At 45.1% G+C, this 20,331-nt stretch overlaps 1 protein-coding gene across 3 annotated transcripts; it reads right to left on the reverse strand.

The window, feature by feature from the left end:
* Positions 1 to 1,359: 1,359 nt before the first annotated feature.
* Positions 1,360 to 20,158, reverse strand: TMEM170A (transmembrane protein 170A). Of its 3 annotated transcripts, none has more exons than XM_039502503.1 (3): positions 19,806 to 20,158; positions 5,287 to 5,388; positions 1,360 to 1,941 (listed from the first exon to the last, which is right to left on the reverse strand). In XM_039502503.1, the coding sequence occupies exons 1-3, from the start codon at positions 19,918 to 19,920 to the stop codon at positions 1,811 to 1,813; spliced, it is 348 nt and encodes a 115-aa protein (XP_039358437.1). In that variant the 5' UTR covers positions 19,921 to 20,158; the 3' UTR covers positions 1,360 to 1,810. The 3 variants fall into 3 exon arrangements, with proteins under 3 accessions (XP_039358437.1, XP_039358436.1, XP_039358438.1); XM_039502502.1 differs by having other exon boundaries at positions 5,218 to 5,388; positions 19,806 to 20,142; XM_039502504.1 differs by lacking the exon at positions 19,806 to 20,158 and adding an exon at positions 7,471 to 7,520.
* Positions 20,159 to 20,331: the final 173 nt, after the last annotated feature.

Below are 20,331 nucleotides of genomic sequence, written 5' to 3' on the forward strand. Positions count from 1 at the left end.
AAAAAAAAAAAAAAGACAACCACTTTTTTAAACGTGTCTCCTGCGGAGCGGATGCCCTACTAATGGACACATCTGATGCTTCTCTTGTAGCAAGCTGAAGGACTCCATTAATTGATCTAGAAATGCAAATACACTGCCCTTGGCACCATGACAAAACAGTGGGGAAGCTGCAGATCCTACACAGCCTGAAAGGAATGCTTAGGGTTAATCCCCAGGCTCTAGAGAACCAGGGATACACCAGCCCCACAGAAAGTACAGGGCTGTACAGGGGCCCTTATTGCACAAGTGCAGAGAGAAAGGAGTTTAAAATCCTTTTCTTAAAAAACAAAAATCAGAAGAGATCATGTTTCCTGGCAGTACTAGTCACTGAAGGAAGGGCAAATCCTCTCAACACTTTCTGGGACCCCCAAGGAGGCATCCAATCCATGGAGACATCTCAGAGACAGTTAGGCCCAGATATTTAGAATGGAGGATGTGCACAGTCTGTGCTTGCAGGTACCATAGCGGTATGTGCAAGTGGCCCGTTAAGAGAGACAGTTGGCACATGGTGTGACTGCAACTGTGCAGTCATGGAAGCCACCTGCAGAATTCTAAATCTCTGGACCTCTGATTATTACAACATCAAATTAAGACTTGAATTAGCATCATGCCATTGTAAAAATGTTAAGACTAAGTACTTAAAGGGAGAACTAACAAAAGCTTAATCAAAGTCAGGCTGTTTCAAGGCTTGGAAATCAAGAGGGATACACATGTGATTTCCAACTACTTGTTGCTGGGGTAGTGGTCATTTGCCCCCTTAGCAGAAGGTATATGGTGGCTGGTAAGTTTCACTGTAATAGGATGTTATCAATAGTGACCTCTTAACATACAATAATTCTCCTGCCTCAGCAATGAACGTGAATGCAATCTGGCACCAATTTCCATTTCCAAGTATCTAAAATGAGGTTTCCTTTTGCTGCTCCCCCCACTAAGCCCAACACTTAGCATTAGAAAGAGGGGGGCCAGAAAGGGAATTAATATATCTCATAAAAACTGCATTTCACATCTTTAAAAAGTGTTTTAAAAGGTTCAATCACAAAGTGTAAAGTAGCGAGAGGTCAAAGCATTCACTGAACTCTGCACTTGCCACGTCATTCAGTAGTAACATTTCTACAGCAGAACCTCTCTATGTCCCATTGTGGATTCTTTCTGTTGCTACAACAGTTCATTGTTTGAAACATTATACTAAATGTTACTAACCTCCCACCCCATCTTATGACTCCTCCCCCAAAAAACCTTGGCACTTAATGTTACCAAAATGTAACAAAATAAATGTTAATAAATTAGCTTCAATTTCAACCAAGTATACAACAGACCGAAGACTGATCAAACAGTATATTCTGGTTTGAAGATGATAACGCTTGCAGTAGCATCTGTGAAATATTTAACCCCTTATTTCCCAGGAAAGCATGTACACAGATGTGCTACAAGAAAATCAAGACAAGCCTTTTTACTGTGCCTGCTTTTGTACTTTACAGAAGCCAAGTATAAACAAACCACCCTTGTGTTGAGGAACTTCATTTGGAGCACATAACCCCTCAGATTAGATCTCTTCCCTAGTTTAAATCATTCTGCTACCAAATCAGTGACAGAAGCAGGCCTTTAGAAAACCAAAGACATAACACCTTCCAGATACGTCCAGGATCTTCGTCTCATGATGTTTTCTGCCCAGAGATTGAAAAACTGCCACATTCATGGACTACTTCTGCCACGCAGTCGACATCTTCTCCCCTCCCGATTTGATCTTCAGACTCAAGTCTCCAATGGAATGCTATAGAGTTGCTAAAATCCGTGAGAAGGAAACCACCATCACACAGAATGTCTGCCCCACACCTAGAGTAAGCGCTTCGAAGGGGATCATTTGTTTTGCGGCAGCTCTGTAAACTCCAGCAATAGCTGCACCTGATAAGAAAAGAGCGTTAATGTGCTATGGCAAGTTGGAGATAGAAACTTAGTCATACACAGCAATGGACAGCAAGGGCCAATCTCACAGTCTGGTCTATTTTTGTATGCTCAGTTTTGGTTATTTAGATGTCCAAACCACTGAATACATCAGGGTTTTACATCTAAATAAAAGAAAATAATCATGTTAGCAAATAACTGTGCTTACAAAAAGCAATATAAACAAAATTTTGCCTGGTCTTTGTAAAGTCTCCAGTCATTAACCAGACATTTGTTTAAACCAAACACCTGAAGTACATTTTAAAAGCTAAGGAGCTGGAAAGAATTGCTCTTTATTCAGCAGTTAAGACTAGAGTCTTAATTTCAACATTTTCTTCTCCAACTCTTCACTTCATTAATGCCTACAACAGCACAGTGTACTTAGCGAGACACGTCAGCGTTCTTTTAATGAAGTTTTACCTATGGAACAGGCCCGTCCACACTTAACAGCCACCAAAGGAGGGTTTAGTTTCCCAGCTACCCTATTAGACTGTCACAGCACCACAATTAACAGGGAGGTACTGAGATTTTATTATCTGATAGATCACTGTTAGCAGGTTTTACTATAGGTGGTATATGTACACACGTGCTGGATGCTTTGTTTACCATCCTCACAAGTTAAGGGAAGTGGAGAGAGGTTCCGACAGGAGAGGAGACTGGATACTACAGAAGGACCTGGGCCAATGGAAGGGATTTCACTGGGGAAAATGCAAAGCATTATATGAGAGACAGACATGTACTCCCACTACAAGGTGGGAGTATGGCAGACAGAGAGAGAATGCTGAACTGGATCCTGAGAAGGACAGCAATAGCACATTACACATACATTGCAATGTGATACCAAGCACAGTCCAGAAGTATAATGGGGAAGGAATAAAACCTTGCTAATGCCTCATTGAATGGCATATTGTATGGGGCTTCTTTAGATAAACTGTTTATTCAATGAGATGTGGGACTCTGTAGACCAGGATCTTTTGTGCCCATAACTCAGAATCCTTTGTTCAGTTTCAGGCAAACATACAGATCACTGTAAAATATGTTAAATATATTTCAAGTCTGAAAGTGACTAGATGTGCCACAGCTAGATTCCACATTTATCACCCAGCTCTATGTTAATTGTGCTCCATTTGAGGTCATTTTGAAATCCTCAGTGGAAGACACTAGAGAAAGAGCGCATTAAAGGAAGTGGAAGATTGGACAAATGACCAGGGAGGAGTATAAAAATATTGCTCAGGCATGCAGGAATGAAATCAGGAAGGCCAAATCACACTTGCAGTTGCAGTTAGCAAGAAATGTTAAGAGTAACAAGAAAGGTTTCTTCAGGTATATTGGCAACAAGAAAAAAGTCAAGGAAAGTGTGAGCCTGTTACTGAATGAGGGAGGCAAACTAGTGACAAAGGATGTGGAAAAAGCTAATGTACTCAATGATTTTTTTCCCTGTCTTCACGAACAAAGTCAGCTCCCAGACTACTGCACTGGGCAGCACAGCATGGGGAGGTGGTGACCAGCCCTCAGTGGAGAAAAGTGGTTTGGGACTATTTAGAAAAGCTGGACAAGCACAGGTCAATGGGGCCGGATGCACTGCATTCGAGGATGCTAAAGGAGTTAGTGGATGTGATCGAAGCGCCATTGGCCATTATCTTTGAAAACTCATGGTGATCGGGGGAGGTCTCGGATGACTGGAAAAAGGCTACTGTAGTGCCCATCTTTAAAAAAGGGAAGGAAGAGGATCCCGGGAACTACAGGCCAGTCAGCCTCACCTCAGTCCCTGGAAAAATCATGGAGCAGGTCCTCAAGGAATCAATTCTGAAGCACTTAGAGGAGAGGAAAGTGATCAGGAACAGTCAGCATGGATTCACCAAGGGCAAGTCATGCCTGACTAACCTAATTGCCTTCTATGAGGAGATAACTGGCTCTGTGGATAAGGGGAAAGCAGTGGATGTGTTATTCCTTGACTTTAGCAAAACTTTTGAAATGGTCTCCCACAGTATTCTTGCCAGCAAGTTAAAGAAGTATGGGCTGGATGAATGGACTATAAGGTGGATAGAAAGCTGGCTAGATCGTCGGGCTCAATGGGTAGTGATCAATGGCTCCATGTCTAATTGGCAGCTGGTATCAAGCGGAGTGCCCCAAGGGTAGGTCCTGGGGTCGGTTTTGTTCAATATCTTCATTAATGATCTGGATGGTGTGGACTGCACTCTCAGCAAGTTTGCAGATGACACTAAACTGGGAGGAGACAGATATGCTGGAGGGTAGGGATAGGATACAGAGGGACCCAGACAAATTAGAGGATTGGGCCAAAAGAAATCTGTACTTGTCCTTGTTGAACCTCATGAGAGTCCTGCACTTAGGACGGAAGAAGCCCATGCACGGCTACAGACTATGGACCGAGCGGCTAGGCAGCAGTTCTGCAGAAAAGGATCTAGGGGTTACAGTGGACGAGAAGCTGGATAAGAGTCAACAGTGTGCCCTTGTTGCCAAGAAGGTCAATGGCATTTTGGGCTGTATAAGTAGGGGCATTGCCAGCAGATCGAGGGATGTGATCATTCCCTTCTATTCGACATTGGTGAGGCCCCATCTGGAGTAGTGTGTCCAGTTTTGGGCCCCACGCTACAAGAAGGATATGGAAGAATTGGAAAGAGTCCAGCGGAGGGCAACAAATATGATTAGTGGGCTGGAGCACATGACTTATGAGGAGAAGCTGAGGGAACTGGGATTGTTTAGTCTGCAGAACAGAAGAATGAGGGGGGATTTGATAGCTGCTTTCAACTACCTGAAAGGGGATTCCAAAGAGGATGGATCTAGACTGTTCTCAGTGGTGGCAGATGACAGAACAAGGAGTAATGGTCTCAAGTTGCAGTGGGGGAGGTTTAGGTTGGATATTAGGAAAAACTATTTCACTAGGAGGATGGTGAGGCACTGGAATGGGTTACCTAAGGAGGTGGTGGAATCTCCTTCCTTAGATGTTTTTAAGGTCAGGCTTGACAAAGCCCTGGCTGGAATGATTTAGTTGGGGTTGGTCCTGCTTTGAGCAGGGGTTGGACTAGATGACCTCCTGAGGTCCCTTCCGACCCTGATATTCTATGATTAAAACACATGGGGCAGGACTCTTACTTTGAGATGTTAGCTCCTTTCTCATGGGGAAGAAATAGCATCCCACTTTAGCAAGCTTCTGAAGTGAACTCTCACTAACAGACACCCATCAGTCAAACGAGTACTTTGGAACGTCTAACATACTTGTTAAGATTCCAGCAGAAATTGGTCCCACGATGCCCATCAACAGGATGCTTATGGACATGAACCTACCATATTTGTGATGTCTGAGGGTGAAGAGCGCCAGTAACCCCGCAGGGATGTGGAAAAAGAGAGAGGACACCAGTGCCCACAGGAATACACCATACCACATTTCTGCAAGGCAAGGAGAAAGGATGTTGACACAGACAGGACACTTCACCATCTACCTGAACACAAGAGCAGCTACCAAAGGCTCCTATCGGGATTGGGCTCCCTCTGTGCTAGGTGCTGTACAAACACGCAGGATGACAAAGTTCTTGCTCTAAAGAGTTTAAGAGGAAACAAGATATAGACCATGTACCCTAAGGGTGTCCATGATGTAAGGGACCAAGCTGTGACCTCACTACGGGCAGCTACAGAAGTTTGTTCTGTACTAGGGATGGCAATGCTAAGACAACATTCAGCCATTGCAAAGGCCTGCCCTGACTTCAGAACAATTTGAAAGTTTCATAACTTCCAAAACTACAATGCATCACAAGTGTAAACAGCCCTGTAATAATGCCTTGAGCATCTACAATCTGATAATTTCTTTATTATAGGAGCCAAGATACAGGCACAATTCTGTGAATCTCTTCATGCTACCAAAACTTATTTCATGCTGCAGGGAGATCAAAGTAACACCAAAATATTTTGGAATAAGAACCTGAAAAAGCAGTAACTAGACAGAACACTGCACTGGTCCGTATCGCTGTCACAAAATGAGCCTTCTTCGTGGGGTTGGGGGAAGGTAAGGAAGAGATCAGGAGAGCAATTTCTTTGGCATGGCCAAGGAATACGACTATGCGTTGAACCCCATGATCTAGCTTGAAAGTGACACTGAATAAGAATGGCAGCACCTCCTTAGTCTGGAAAATTTTCCTCACAGTATAGAGTCAGACTTGCTTAATTTTATGACAACAACATGATTGACTGCTTTTTACTCCAATGAGTTAACACAGCTACAGCTGGATTTTATGCTGGCTGGTGCAGAGTGGAACAACTGCAGGGCCAAATTCTTCCCTCATTTACACTCATCCAACCCCATTCAGGACAAGGGCTACAGAGATATCCTTGCAGGCAGGATGTGACCTGTCACTTGTTATTGGTGATGATTAGGGCCCTACAAAATTCACAGCCATGAAAAACATGTCACGGACCGTGAAATCTGGTCTTTTGTGTGCTTTTACCCTCTACTATACAGATTCATGGGGGAGACCAGCATTTCTCAAATTGGGGTCCCTGACCCAAAAGGGGTTATAGGGTTATTACAGGGTTATTTTAGGGGGCTCACGGTATTGCCACCCTTATTTCTGCGCTGCCTTCAGAGCTGGGCAACCGGAGAGCGGTGGCTGTTGGCAGTGCCCTGCCAGCAGCAGCACAGAAGTAAGGATAGCAATACCATACCATGCCACCCATTCTTATGTGCTGCTGTATTCAGAGGTAGGCGGTCAGAGAGCGGTGGCTGCTTACTGAGGGCCCAACTCTGCATGCAGCAGCACAGAAGTAAAGGTGGCAATACCATACCATCCTTACTCCTGTGCTGCTGCTGGTGGCAGCTCTGCCTTCAGAGCTGGGCTCCTGGCTAGCAGCCACCGCTCTCCAGCTGCCCAGCTCTGAAGGCAGAACCGCCGCCAACAGCAGCACAGAAGTAAGGGTAGCAGTACTGCAACATCCCCTACAATAACCTTGTGACCCCACACTCCCAACTCCTTTTTGTGTCAGGACCCCACTGTGAAATTTCAAATTTAAATAGCTGAAATCATGAAATGTATGATTTTTAAAATCCTATGACTGTGAAATTGACCAAAATGGACTATGAATTTGATAGGGCCCTAGCGATGATGCACAAGCCAGATAGCAGCCATCTTGACCTGCATATCCCCAGTTGAGTTTGCAGGACTGGCAATTAAGGAAAAGTTGTATTTGTAAACTGACTAAATATGAGATGGATTCACCCAGATAGTCAACATGGATGCAAGTTTTGGTGCTAGGGCACCCGTAAAATCTTGAGTATTTAAAAAAAAATTCTAGTACTGACCCTGAGAGGAAAAAAAACCAATTGCCACGGCATAAAGATCCTGTGTTATTTATGTGCTCGATTTCTGCTGGAAAATTAGTTAACAGCTTGGATTTCTAGCACTAAAGGGCTGTTTGAAAACCACATCTTTAAGTCAAACAGCAGAGTACAATAATAAAGAAATCTATGCTATTACTTGCAATTTGTTTTAATCCTTTGACTACTACTGCTCTGCATCTGTTCTTCTAGAGATCAGCTGCCTTTGAACCTGAGCAATAGGGATGCCTAGAAACAGAAGGCAATTTTTTACTCTTGTGTAAATGTAGTACTTCAGAAGCAGTTCTCTCTCCAGGAGGATAGCCTGGATTCAAGCATCATTAGGAAGCAGTTAAATTAAGTTGGCAGAAAAACTCAAATCAGTTTTTCTTCCCATGATGAAGCAGAACTCGACCTGTAAGCTTGCTGACAAAGACTCCTGTACAACTTCTGCAGAAGTTATTTCAGGTTAACCAAGCAAGGAATGTAAAGTCTTGTAATGTGACAAGTGTTAATACCACAGATTCTGGAAACTATTTTGTTTTGTTTTTTAGGAGTGTGGGGACTGGAGTCCTGATAGCTCTGCCAGAGGACTAAAATGATGATCTTTGAGAACCACTGTTGTTCCTCATTTCTAAGGATGTTTACAGTAACTCCTGCTGTATTTCTCCTTTGTCTTATTACGTATTATTGTATTATAATACCAAGCTCTGTATGGATGTGCACTTTCAAGGCTTGCTTAATCTTTTTAAAATAACAAAAGCTCTACAAATTAATTAACTCTCCCTCAAAAAGAAGTTATTAATTGTACCTCTGATTTGAATTTGACACTACAGCTATGCATCTATTGCTTTTTACATTTTCCATTATTTAATGCAGTTGGAGTCTCAATAGCTTACCTATTTTAATAGAGTTGGTCCAAACAAAATGCATTAGTAAACAAAACAAGGAGTTACAGGTAATCAAACAAGCTTGCCACTTCTATATTCTGCGCTCAGAATAATATGGAATTCTTAAATCAAGATTAAATGTTCTTCTAAAAAAAAAAAGTCTGCTCTAGGAATTATTTTGGGGGTGTTCTCTGGCCTGTGTTATACGGACGTTTATAGGATCACAATGGTCCCTTCTGATCTTTGAATCTTGAGGCAGTGCTATATTTAAAAAAAAGCAGCTTAAATACTGCGGTGAACGAGGTCTCAAGAGTAGAAGTGAGAGAAATAGCCAAAGACTCTTTTTTTTTAAATTTCCCGATGAGATCGCTGTTAGAAAAGCCTTCCTACTGAGTAAACAAAATTGAGTTCTGTATCACTATTCTCTGGAATGAAAGGAAGTTCAGTAAAACACAACCTGCATTTGTGACTGAAGTGAAACCAAAGCTGTAATTAGATGATTAGTAGTTTTTAATGCAGGCAAAGACATCCTTGCGTCCAGCCTCTCAACAACTAACCAAAGAGCAGCCCCTTTTTACACTTGCTTCAACTAGCAATACTGTACTGTAATAATCAGAAAAGGCTTCACTCCAGAGCTCCAAACTATACAAAGACTGTATGTATCAGACTGATATTGTATGTACACTGTAAGCCTGCAGCCCATTTTGCTCATACTGTAAACTAGTCCCTCTATTTTAAATGCCATTCACTATATGGGGTGTCAAATGTCATGAAAGCTGGAGAAGCAACTGTACTGCCAAAGATATCCATCCATACAGGGGACGAATAAAAAAGGGGACTAAGAACATAAGAACGGCCAGACTGGGTCAGACCAAAGGTCCATCTAGCCCAGTATTCTGTCTTCCGACAATGGCCAATGCCAGGTGCCCCAGAAGGAATGAACAGAACAGATAATCATCAAGTGATCCGTCCCCTGTCCCCCACTCCCAGCTTCTGGCAAACAGAGGCTAGGGGACACCACCTTTGCTCATCTTGGCTAATAGCCTTTGATTCAAGTGACCCTATTGGTACCTACACTCATTTCGCCTGAGGGAGGGAGAAGGTTTTACTTACAGGGCTGGCTCCAGCTTTTTTGCTGCCCCAAGCGGCAAAGAGAAAAAAAAATAATAAAAAAGGCCGCAATCCGCAGCAGCTCTATCACGCCGCTTCATTCTTTGGCAGCAATTCAAGAGTGACTGAGGGACCTGCCGCCGAAGACCTGGATGTGCTGCCCCCTTCCATGGGCTGCCCTAAGCACCAGCTTGCTGCGCTGGTGCCTGGAGCTGGCCCTGTTTACTTACAGGTTTTAAAATGGAAGCATGGTTTTGGTGGCTGGTGCATATGGGACACAATCAAGCAAATTGATTTTAAAGGTCAAAGTCACTGCCTGATTGCATTTGAGCATTCCCTGGCCATTGAACTATTACTGTCACTAAGAACACTTAGTCACCGTTTCTCACATCTGCTTCCCAAGCATTTACCATGTTTCAGAACTTGCTGAGGCCTGGCAGGGTTTGGCTTGAATCTAGGAGCAATGCAAACCCATTTGATGAGCTTCTTTCTGGCAGAGACACCACAACTCTGTTCTCTAACCTTACCTACCTAAAAGACATGTTTACAAAAGATTCCCAGTGTGGCCATCACCTAATCAGCGATCGCAAGGATAGGAGCCCTAGGGGCAGGCTCTGGCAGATGAGTTCAGCACCGACTCAATTAGATTTGCTCAGTTCTGGTCACCCTTTCTTAAAGAGCAGACAGCAGCGGGGGCTTGGAGTCATGCAATGAAAACTGTGAAAGACCAGGAGTGATTCCAGAGCCAGGGACTGCTTAGTTCAGACAAAGAGTAAAGAAGAGAGAATGTGATGAGAGCATCCAGACTGATGAATGAAGAGGGGAACGTGCCTGGGGGCGGTCCTGGGCGGATGGGGGCAGGTCTGTCATGGGGGGGATTGGTCCCGGAGGAGAAAGACTGGGTCTGGGGCGGATGTGGGCATAGCTGGAGACTGTCCTGAAAGATGGGGTGGGGAGGGTTGGATCCGGAGAAGGGATGTGGGCAGGAGCTGCGGCAGCGCGTGTAGTGAAGGATACTGCTCCTCATAGGAATGTGCTACTTACAGTACATCTGAGCATGCCCAGTACTTCTGCTGAAGCCACTGCCCTTTACCCTGCCCTTATACCCCTAGGATTCTGCTGACTGCTTTTGACAGAGTTTAAAAAGTGGCAAAGGGGGTGAATGGGGGGGGAGGGGGGAGGGTCTGAGCAGGGGGTGGAAATTTACTGGTCTGGAGGGTCAAGCAGGCTAAAGGGCAAAATCAGGAATGGGAGGGGGAAGAGGCAGAGTTAAGCCCAGGAGGGAGGCACTGGCAGAGGGTGTCAGAGGGCAAAACCCGGCACACGCAGGGGCACAGGGGGCAGCAATTACCTCATTGGCACTGAGACACCAGTGCTTTGCAAAACAGTTTTTTGTGGGGGCCAGAGGCTTTTTTATTTGAGCAAAGTGGCTTTTTTGTATGGTCACATGAACTGAGCATGCTCAGTAACAGCTGCTGAAGCCACTGCCCTTCACCCTGCCCTTATTAGCCATGAAAAATCTGCTGACTGCTATTTAGAGGGGTTAAAAAGGGGCAAAGAGGGCAATTCAGAGCGGGGGGTGCCCAGGATCTGAGCAGGAGATGGAAATTTACTGGTCAGGGGGGTCAGGCAGCTGGAGGCAGGGTTAGGAGAGGGGCTAAAGGGCAAAATCAGGGTGGGGGGGGAGGCACTGACAGAGGATGACCAAGGGCAAAATCCAGCACAGTCAGGGGCAGAGGGGGTAGCAGTTACCCCAGTGTGACTGAGACACCAGTGTTTGCAAAAATGGTGGGGGGGCAGAGGGGCTTTTTTATTTCCCCTCTCACAGACAGCACCTCGGCTTCCCAGGGCTGGGTTCTTAAAGGCACAGACACATCAATGCAGCTCCTCTTTGTCTGATCTAACTAGGGTGACCAGATAGCAAATGTGAAAAATCAGAATGGGGGTGGGGGGTAATAGGATACGATAAAGACCCAAAAATCAGGACTGTCCCTATAAAATCAGGACATCTGGTCACGCCAGATCTAACCCAGGGGTCCCCAACCCCGGGCCGCGGATCGGTACCGGGCCGCGGCCTGTTAGGAACCAGGCCGCGAACCGACCCCTAGCACATCAAGCGACGTGTCTCCGGCAGGGCCCCTGAGCCCTGCCCCCTCAGAGCCGCGTGGTGAGGGGGCGGGGCTGCGAGCTTGGGGCTGAGCTCAGCTGCCTCCACTCAGCGTGGAGCTCCCAGCCCCGTCCCCTCACCACGCGGCTCTGAGCGGGACGGAGCTCAGGCCCCGCCGGAGGCACGCTGCAGCTGTTGGGCGAGGCGCTGAGGCTCCGAGGGGAGGGAGCTGGGGGTAAGAGGCTGGGGCCAGCGGGGTTGGCTAAGGGGCAGGGAGTCCTGGGGACAGTCAGGGCACAGAGAGGGGGCGGAGGTTGAGGGGGCAGGGAATGGGGTTGGATTGTGGGTGTTCCGGGGTCTGTCAGGACTCAGCGGGGGGGGGGATAGGGGTTGGGGCAGTCAGGGGACAGGGAGCAGGGGTGGGGTCCCAGGGTGGTGGGGGTCTCTGGGGGATGGTGAGGGGACAAGGAGCAGGATGGGTCAGGGATTCTGAGGGGGGCGGGCAGTCGGGGGGGCAGGAAGTGGGTGGGGGTCAGATAGGGGGCAGGGCTCCCACTAATTCTGCATTATGGTCAGTTGTATAATTATTTCATTATATATTACAATAATAATAGAAATAAAAGTACAAAAATAAATGTAATGCGCTTGAATCGTCCCAAAACCATCCCACAGGTCCGCAGACATTTTTTTTTCTAGGAAACCGGTCCCTGGTGCCAAAAAGGTTGGGGACCGCTGATCTAACCTACTGAAGCTATTTCTACACTACAAATTTCAAAGCGCTGTGCTCCTGGTAATCCACCTTGATGAGGGGATTAGCTCTGAGCAATGGGAGATGAGCCTGTCCACACTAGCGCTTTAAAGCGCTCCAACTTGCTGCGCAGGGGTGTGTGTGTGTGCGTGTGATTTTTTACACCCCTGAGCCAGCAAGTTATAGCGCTTTCACTTGCCACTGTAGATTATCCCTGAGACTTAATTTGGTGAAACATTTTACATCCATCCCCTCAGAAACAAAAGAATCCCTTATCACTGTTTCTGAATGCATAGAGTCTCCGAGCAGTTTCCCAAGTTGTCTTATCTGCTGCTGGGATTCCCTGAATTTTTTCTTCTCATTTTTAGAGCAGATGTTTATTCTGCTGGATCATCTGACTTCCACTCTGACTGAATTTCTGGCGTATTGTCAAAACTTTGTTTTGAGTCAATCCACCAATGGTGTAAATATTGGTGGTCAGACCAATAGGACATCTAATCTAGTATCTTTGACAGTGGCCAATGTCACATGCTTCTAAGGGAATGATCAGACCAGACTCATTGAACCATCCCATTGTCTACTCCCAGCATCTGGCAGTCAAAGACATGCAGAGCATGGGCCTGCATCCCTGATTATCTTGGCTAATAGCCAATGTACTTATCCTGAGGGACTGATCTAATTCTTTGTTCAACCCACTCACAGTTTTTCCTTTCAAAATATAACAAACACACATCTATAATGACTTCTTTGTTTCGGTCTTCACCGAGAAGTCTGAAGGAATGCCTAACATAGTGAATGCTAATGGGAAGGGGGTAGGTTTAAAAGATAAAATAAAAAAAGAACAAGTTAAAAATCATTTAGAAAAGTTAGATGCCTGCAAGTCACCAGGGCCTGATGAAATGCATCCTAGAATACTCAAGGAGCTAATAGAGGAGGTATCTGAGCCTCTAGCTATTATCTTTGGAAAATCATGGGAGACGGGAGAGATTCCAGAAGACTGGAAAAGGGCAAATATAGTGCCCATCTATAAAAAGGGAAATAAAAACAACCCAGGAAACTACAGACCAGTTAGTTTAACTCCTGTGCCAGGGAAGATAATGGAGCAAGTAATTAAGGAAATCATCTGCAAACACTTGGAAGGTGGTAAGGTGATAGGGAATAGCCAGCATGGATTTGTAAAGAACAAATCATGTCAAACCAATCTGATAGCTTTCTTTGATAGGATAATGAGTCTTGTGGATAAGGGAGAAGCGGTGGATGTGGTATACCTAGACTTTAGTAAGGCATTTGATACGGTCTTGCATGATATTCTTATCGATAAACTAGGCAAATACAATTTAGATGGGGCTACTATAAGGTGGGTGCATAACTGGCTGGATAACCGTACTCAGAGAGTAGTTATTAATGGTTCCCAATCCTGCTGGAAAGGTATAACAAGTGGGGTTCCACAGGGGTCTGTTTTGGGACCGGCTCTGTTCAATATCTTCATCAACGACTTAGATATTGGCATAGAAAGTACGCTTATTAAGTTTGCAGATGATACCAAACTGGGAGGGATTGCAACTGCTTTGGAGGACAGGGTCAAAATTCAAAATGATCGGGACAAATTGGAGAAATGGTCTGAGGTAAACAGGATGAAGTTTAACAAAGACAAATGCAAAGTGCTCCACTTAGGAAGGAAAAAAAAATCAGTTTCACACATACAAAATGGGAAGAGACTGTCTAGGAAGGAGTACGGCAAAAAGGGATCTAGGGGTTATAGTGGACCACAAGCTAAATATGAGTCAACAGTGTGATGCTGTTGCAAAAAAATCAAATGTGATTCTGGGATGCATTAACAGGTGTGTTGTGAGCAAGACACAAGAAGTCATTCTTCCGCTCTACTCTGGGCTGGTTAGGCCTCAACTAGAGTATTGTGTCCAGTTCTGGGCACCTCATTTCAAGAAAGATGTGGAGAAGTTGGAGAGGATCCAGAGAAGAGCAACAAGAATGATTAAAGGTCTTGAGAACATGACCCATGAAGGACGGCTGAAAGAATTGGGTTTGTTTAGTTTGGAAAAGAGAAAACTGAGAGGGGACATGATAGCAATTTTCAGGTATCTAAAAGGGTGTCATCAGGAGGAGAGAGAAAACTTGTTCACCTTAGCCTCTAAGGATAGAACAAGCAGCAATGGGCTTAAACTGCAGCAAGGGAGGTTTAGGTTGGACATTAGGAAAAAGTTCCTAACTGTCAGGGTGGTTAAACACTGGAATAAATGGCCTAGGGAGGTTGTGGAATCTCCATCTCTGGAGATAATTAAGAGTAGGTTAGATAAACGTCTATCAGGGATGGTCTAGACCAGGGGTAGGCAACCTATGGCACGAGTGCCGAAGGCGGCACCCGATCTGATTTTCAGTGGCACTCTCACTGCCCGGGTCCTGGCCACCGGTCCGGGAGGCTGAATTTTATTTTAATTTTAAATGAAGCTTCTTAAACATTTAAAAACCTTATTCACTTTACATACAACAATAGTTTAGTTATATATTATAGACTTATAGAAAGAGACCTTCTAAAAATGATAAAATGTATTACTGGCACGCGAAACCTTACATTAGAGTGAATAAATGAAGACTCGGCACATCACTTCTGAAAGGCTGCCGACCCCTGGTCTAGACAGTATTTGGTCCTGCCATGAGGGCAGGGGACTGGACTCGATGACCTTTCGAGGTCCCTTCCAGTCCTAGAATCTATGAATCTATGAACCCCAAGATACCTTTACAACCACAAAAATTTTAAAATCTTTGTTCCTGAGCCTGTAGGGTGCAGTAAGGTCAGTTCCAATGCCTTGAGCCGAAACACCTGAATGAATTGTAGTCTACCCTCATACTCCCAAACATTTCATATACCTAAGGCCATATCTACAGTTTAAGTGTGGGTTAACTCACATTATGTCAGCATAGAGTCACTATGGTTACTAGGTCACTTGTGTGCATGCCTCCTGGACTCCTTGCCTCAGTAGTCAGGGTACTCACCAGAAGCACTTGTATAGATTTAGAGTGAGAAGCACTATGAATAGATATCCCACTGTCCACCACTGTATTTTGGGAAGCTTTGGTTTGGCAGTGTATGCTGGGCACCAAACTGGTCAGACAGGGGTGGTTGTGGCCATGGGATCAAACTTCTTATAATGCATAAATGTATACATAATGTTTACATCTTTTTTTCTAAACCCACTAACCTGCCTGGCCCTCCTCACTGTCTGCCATCTCACACAGAATCATTGAGCTTGCATGGTTCTGGACTATTGTCATGAGCATTTGCATCCAAAGGAGCATGCACCTTTATTATTTGCAGATCAGCAAACATACATGTGGGATGTGACATTATACTCTATATTCTTTATGAAAATATGCTTATGATATGGATATGACATAGCTAATATATACTTTATGCAAGATGGCTGTTGACTGTGTTTATCCAACCTGTATGCATGTAAGACTGCTATCTGTAGGAATCAGCTACATCAGATGGCCTTTTTTTTTTTTTAAAGCAAAGTTGAACCTCTAGCTGCTGCGGGTAGCACGTTCCTACAGAGAGCATTTTCACACACATATATGTGTATGAAACTGCAAACTATAGGGATGTGCTGCTACCTGTAGCACTGCAATGTGATGAAGCTAATTTCTACAGGCAGCAATTTCTCACACCACTGGAATGTAAGACAGCTCTCTGAAGGAATCAGCTACATCAGCCTTTTTTTTTGTTGTTGTTGCAAAGTTAGACCTTTCGCTGCTGCAGGTAGTGAATTCTTACCATTAGCAGTTCCTGAGAACTGCGAAGGGCCGTTAGCTTTGTGGTGTTCTGAACAACAATTATTAGCTATTATTCTAACAGAAAGTGAGATGGATTGGGTATGAGCTAAAGATATGACAGTCTTAACTCCTCTGCTGACAAAACACGAAAATAAACTTTTCCTTACGTATGTTTCTGGGTGGTACACAGCTGCAGCCAGCTCAGTTACGGCCCAGCTGGCCCTGATAACGGGGCTGTGGGCCAGAAGCTAGAGAAGTACCTGAAGTTGAGCAGTGCGGAGGAAAGGCAAGGGGACCTGTTAATAGTTTTGTTAACTGAAATGGAACACAGTTTACAGATTTTAAGTGTGGCTTATTAATATTTAAGGAGTGATGATTAACTATGTTAAAAACTCCCACCTTAACCTATTACTTCCCAACTCATGAGGATAAAAGAACTAACACAGCGGATACCAGTAAAATTCTAAACTTTAACTTGTCTTTGTGGGTCAATTGGACAAGTCTGTACAAACTAATGAAGAAAAACAACCACAATATGCAACTGACTGAAAACGCACCATTGGTATGATATTCTGAAAGGATGGGCCCCATCTTAACATAAGAACGGCCATACCGGGTCAGACCAAAGGTCCATCTAGCCCAGTATCTGTCTACCAACAGTGGCCAATGCCAGGTGCCCCAGAGGGAGTGAACCTAACAGGCAATGATCAAGTGATCTCTCTCCTGCCATCCATCTCCATCCTCTGACAAACAGAGGCGAGGGACACCATTCCTTACCCATCCTGGCTAATAGCCATTTATGGACTTAACCACCATGAATTTATCCAGTTCTCTTTTAAACGCTGTTATAGTCCTAGCCTTCACAACCTCTTCAGGTAAGGAGTTCCACAAGTTGACTGTGCGCTGCATGAAGAAGATCTTTGTTTTAAACCTGCTGCCTATTAATTTCATTTGGTGACCCCTAGTTCTTGTATTATGGGAATAAGTAAACAATTTTTCCTTATCCACTTTCTCCACATCACTCATGATTTTATATACCTCTATCATATCCCCCCTTAGTCTCCTCTTTTCAAAGCTGAAGAGTCCTAGCCTCTTTAATCTTTCCTCATATGGGACCCTCTCCAAACCCCTAATCATTTTAGTTGCCCTTTTCTGAACCTTAAATTGTTACACCCAATTATTCTTTTCTTTATTCTGATAAGTTCAACGTTAATTGTAATGTGTGGCATGTTCTGTTGGATGCTGAAACCACTAGCTTATATTATTTCAAAAAAATTATATTGAATGAGACAATTACATAAAGTATGACCCATTCAATACCTCTGGATTGAAGGGTTATTTGCAGGTCAATGTACAGCTGAATTTATGACATTAAAGAATAGAAACAATTACGATTATTAATATAAATTTTATTTTTTATCAAATGAACAAACCAAACTTCACTGTTCTAACACTGCAACTCCCGTTTGCCTACCAACATTCTAAATTGTTCATTACATTACTTTTTTTTTAAATAAGATTCCCTATTGTAACTAAAACCCCACTTTAAAATGCTTACTCCATTTTGCAAAACCCTGTTGTAACCTTAATTCAGGTGTGTGAATGAGGTATGCATGGATAATGGAATCAACCTCCAGCCAAAGCCTATCCTGATAAAGTTAAGTGCAAACACCAATGGCTGAAGATGCAGACAACAGCCCTGACAACGTAAGAAGAGTCCACCCTACCCCAAAAGAAAAGAACAAAGGTACAATTGAAGCAACATCAAAGACAGGTCCAATTGACGGGTGATCAATCACACCAAAACCTGAGGCAGCCTGACACAGCTAGACTACTGATTCAAACTAAAAGCCTATAAAAAAAGATGGGTGAGATGGAAGACTTTGGGTAACATTCTGCTGCCAACATTGAGTGGCATCTGTGCACGCCTGACAGAGAGACAGCCCTTACTCATGCCCGGCTTTCCTGGCCAGTTAGCCGCCACAAGCTACAAACCCAATTTGCAAAATCAGGCCACGTACTCAAGCTACATCCAGCAGCTGCAGAACATTTGAATTGTGTGTGTATAAGTATTAGGTATTAGCTATGGGTTATAGATCAAATTGTGTTATCATAATAAACATGGCACTGAAACAATCCTGTGTAGCTTTATCTGTATAACATTTTACTCTTGAGTTAACAGGGGAGGGACAGATAAATAGGCCAGCTACAATTCTGATTTCAGCAACAGATATTTTCACCCCTCTGGATCTATCACCTGGTGCTAGACAGAAGTTGCTGTGCCTCCCACCTCTCTTGTGTGGTATAGTGGACAAAAGAGATAGAGAAATGATTTTTGTGAACTGTGCCTCAGAATGATAGTGCTATACAATGGGGACTACTTGACCATGATCAGATACCTCTATACAGTGGGTGCTGTTTGACCCACGTCATGACGATGACAATGACAACCTACAAGAACAACCAGAAACACTTGAGGTACAAAGACTGAACGTTGAAAAATGATTGACCCAGGAATCTGGATGATGGGAAGACAGACACTTCAGCTCACCTCAGCATACTGAGAACGATAAGGATCTGATATTATCAACCACTGAAAAATAATCCAGGTGTGTCTAATACAGGGGTCCCCAACGCAGTGCCATGGCTCCCACTGGGGCATCTAAGTGCACCCGCGTACTGGCCAGAGGACGAGCATCCACCGAAATGCTGCTACTTGTCGGCGGCATTTCGGCGGCAACGCCTATTGATGTTGCTGCTTGTCAGCGGAATTTCGGCGGATGTTCGTCCACCACCACGGTCCTCCATGGCTCGTCGTCTGGCACCCGCCAGACAAAAAAAGGTTGGAGACCACTGGTCTAATATATCTGTTGTCCTCATTATACAGACATTGGCCTTTTTCATTAGTTTTATTAGCAGTGAGAAAACAACACAAGACAAGTTAAGTTTTAACAGTGAAGACAAAGGCTAAAGAAAATGTCTGAAAAATTAAATGAGAGAGCAACGAGGTGACATTCCTACAGAGGAATTAGCTTCATCACATTGCAGTGATGCAGGTAGCAGCACATTCTTATAGGTTGCAGTTTCATACACGTATGTGTGTGTGAAAATGCCACCTGTAGGACCATGCTACCCGCAGCAGCAAGAGGTCCAACTTTGCTAAAAAATGTATTTCAAGCAGTCTCACATGTAAAACCAACCTGATAGCTTTTTTTAACAGTGTAATAAGCCTACAAGCAGTACATGTGGTATATCTTGCCTTTAGTAAGGCTTTTGATACTGTCTTCCATGATCTTCTCCTAAACAAACTATGGAAATGAAACCTAGATGGACATAACGATAAATAAGATAGGCATAACAAGTGGGGTTCTCCAGGGATCAGTTCTGGATATAATGGCATAGAAATATGATAACAGTTTTCAAACATGTACAAATAAAGTAGCATCTTTTTACCGAAGCTGTTTCTTACAATCTATACGTATCACTAACTGCTACAGATAGCACATTTCTACACGTAGCAATTTCACATGAAATAGTGCAAGAAACTGCTACCGTACGCATTTGCTACATCAGGTAACAGTTTAATACAATAGCAACTTCTAACAAGCTATACGTATCGGAAAGTGCTACCAGTAGCACTCCTATGAGGAGCAGTATCCGTCACTACACCGGCTTCCCGGAACATAGGACGGGCTCGGGGTCCCGGAGGGACCGGGGTCGGGTTTGCTGTCCCGAAGGACGGGGCCGGAGAATAGACTTGCTCGGGGTCCCGGAAGGTGGGGCCGGGCACCCGGTCCCGGAGGGGAACTCGGCAGGGGGGCGGGGCGGGGCTGAGAGGGGCTGGCCCGGTACCTGGGAAGCTGACCAGCGGGGTGGCGTACAGGGTGCCGTTGCCCATCCGCGGTACTAGGCGCAGGCTCAAGATCTGCTGCAGGAGCCCGCCCGCGCCCGGCTCGCCGCTTTCCATTCCGCCGCCATTAAAGGCACGCAGCAGCCTCGGCGCCGCGCCTGAGATCGCAGATCGCCTCTCGGAACCCGTCACCCCGCCCCGGGGGAACGGACGGCTCTGTGCTCCAATCGCACCGCGGCTCGCTCCTCGGGGCCCGTCTCTCACCAAGATAGACAAGGACCTCCGCCCATCACCCCACTGTGCGTAGAGGGGCGGGACGCCGCTCGGACATGCCTCCTCTCGCAAGCGCAAGTGCGCCCCCTGCGGGAGGAGGGCGCTGCGCACCCGGGAGCGGCTCGAGCCGCCCAGCTCTGTGCGTCAGAAGCTGCTCCGTGCTCGGGGAGTGCAGGGTCCCCTTGTCCGGGAGGGAGAGGGCGGTACTGGGACCACAGCGGGCGCTACAGACCCGATCGTCCACGTGGGGCCTCA

This window comes from Mauremys reevesii, linkage group 16 (genome assembly GCF_016161935.1).
Source record: "Mauremys reevesii isolate NIE-2019 linkage group 16, ASM1616193v1, whole genome shotgun sequence".
Lineage (NCBI taxonomy): Eukaryota > Metazoa > Chordata > Testudines > Geoemydidae > Mauremys > Mauremys reevesii.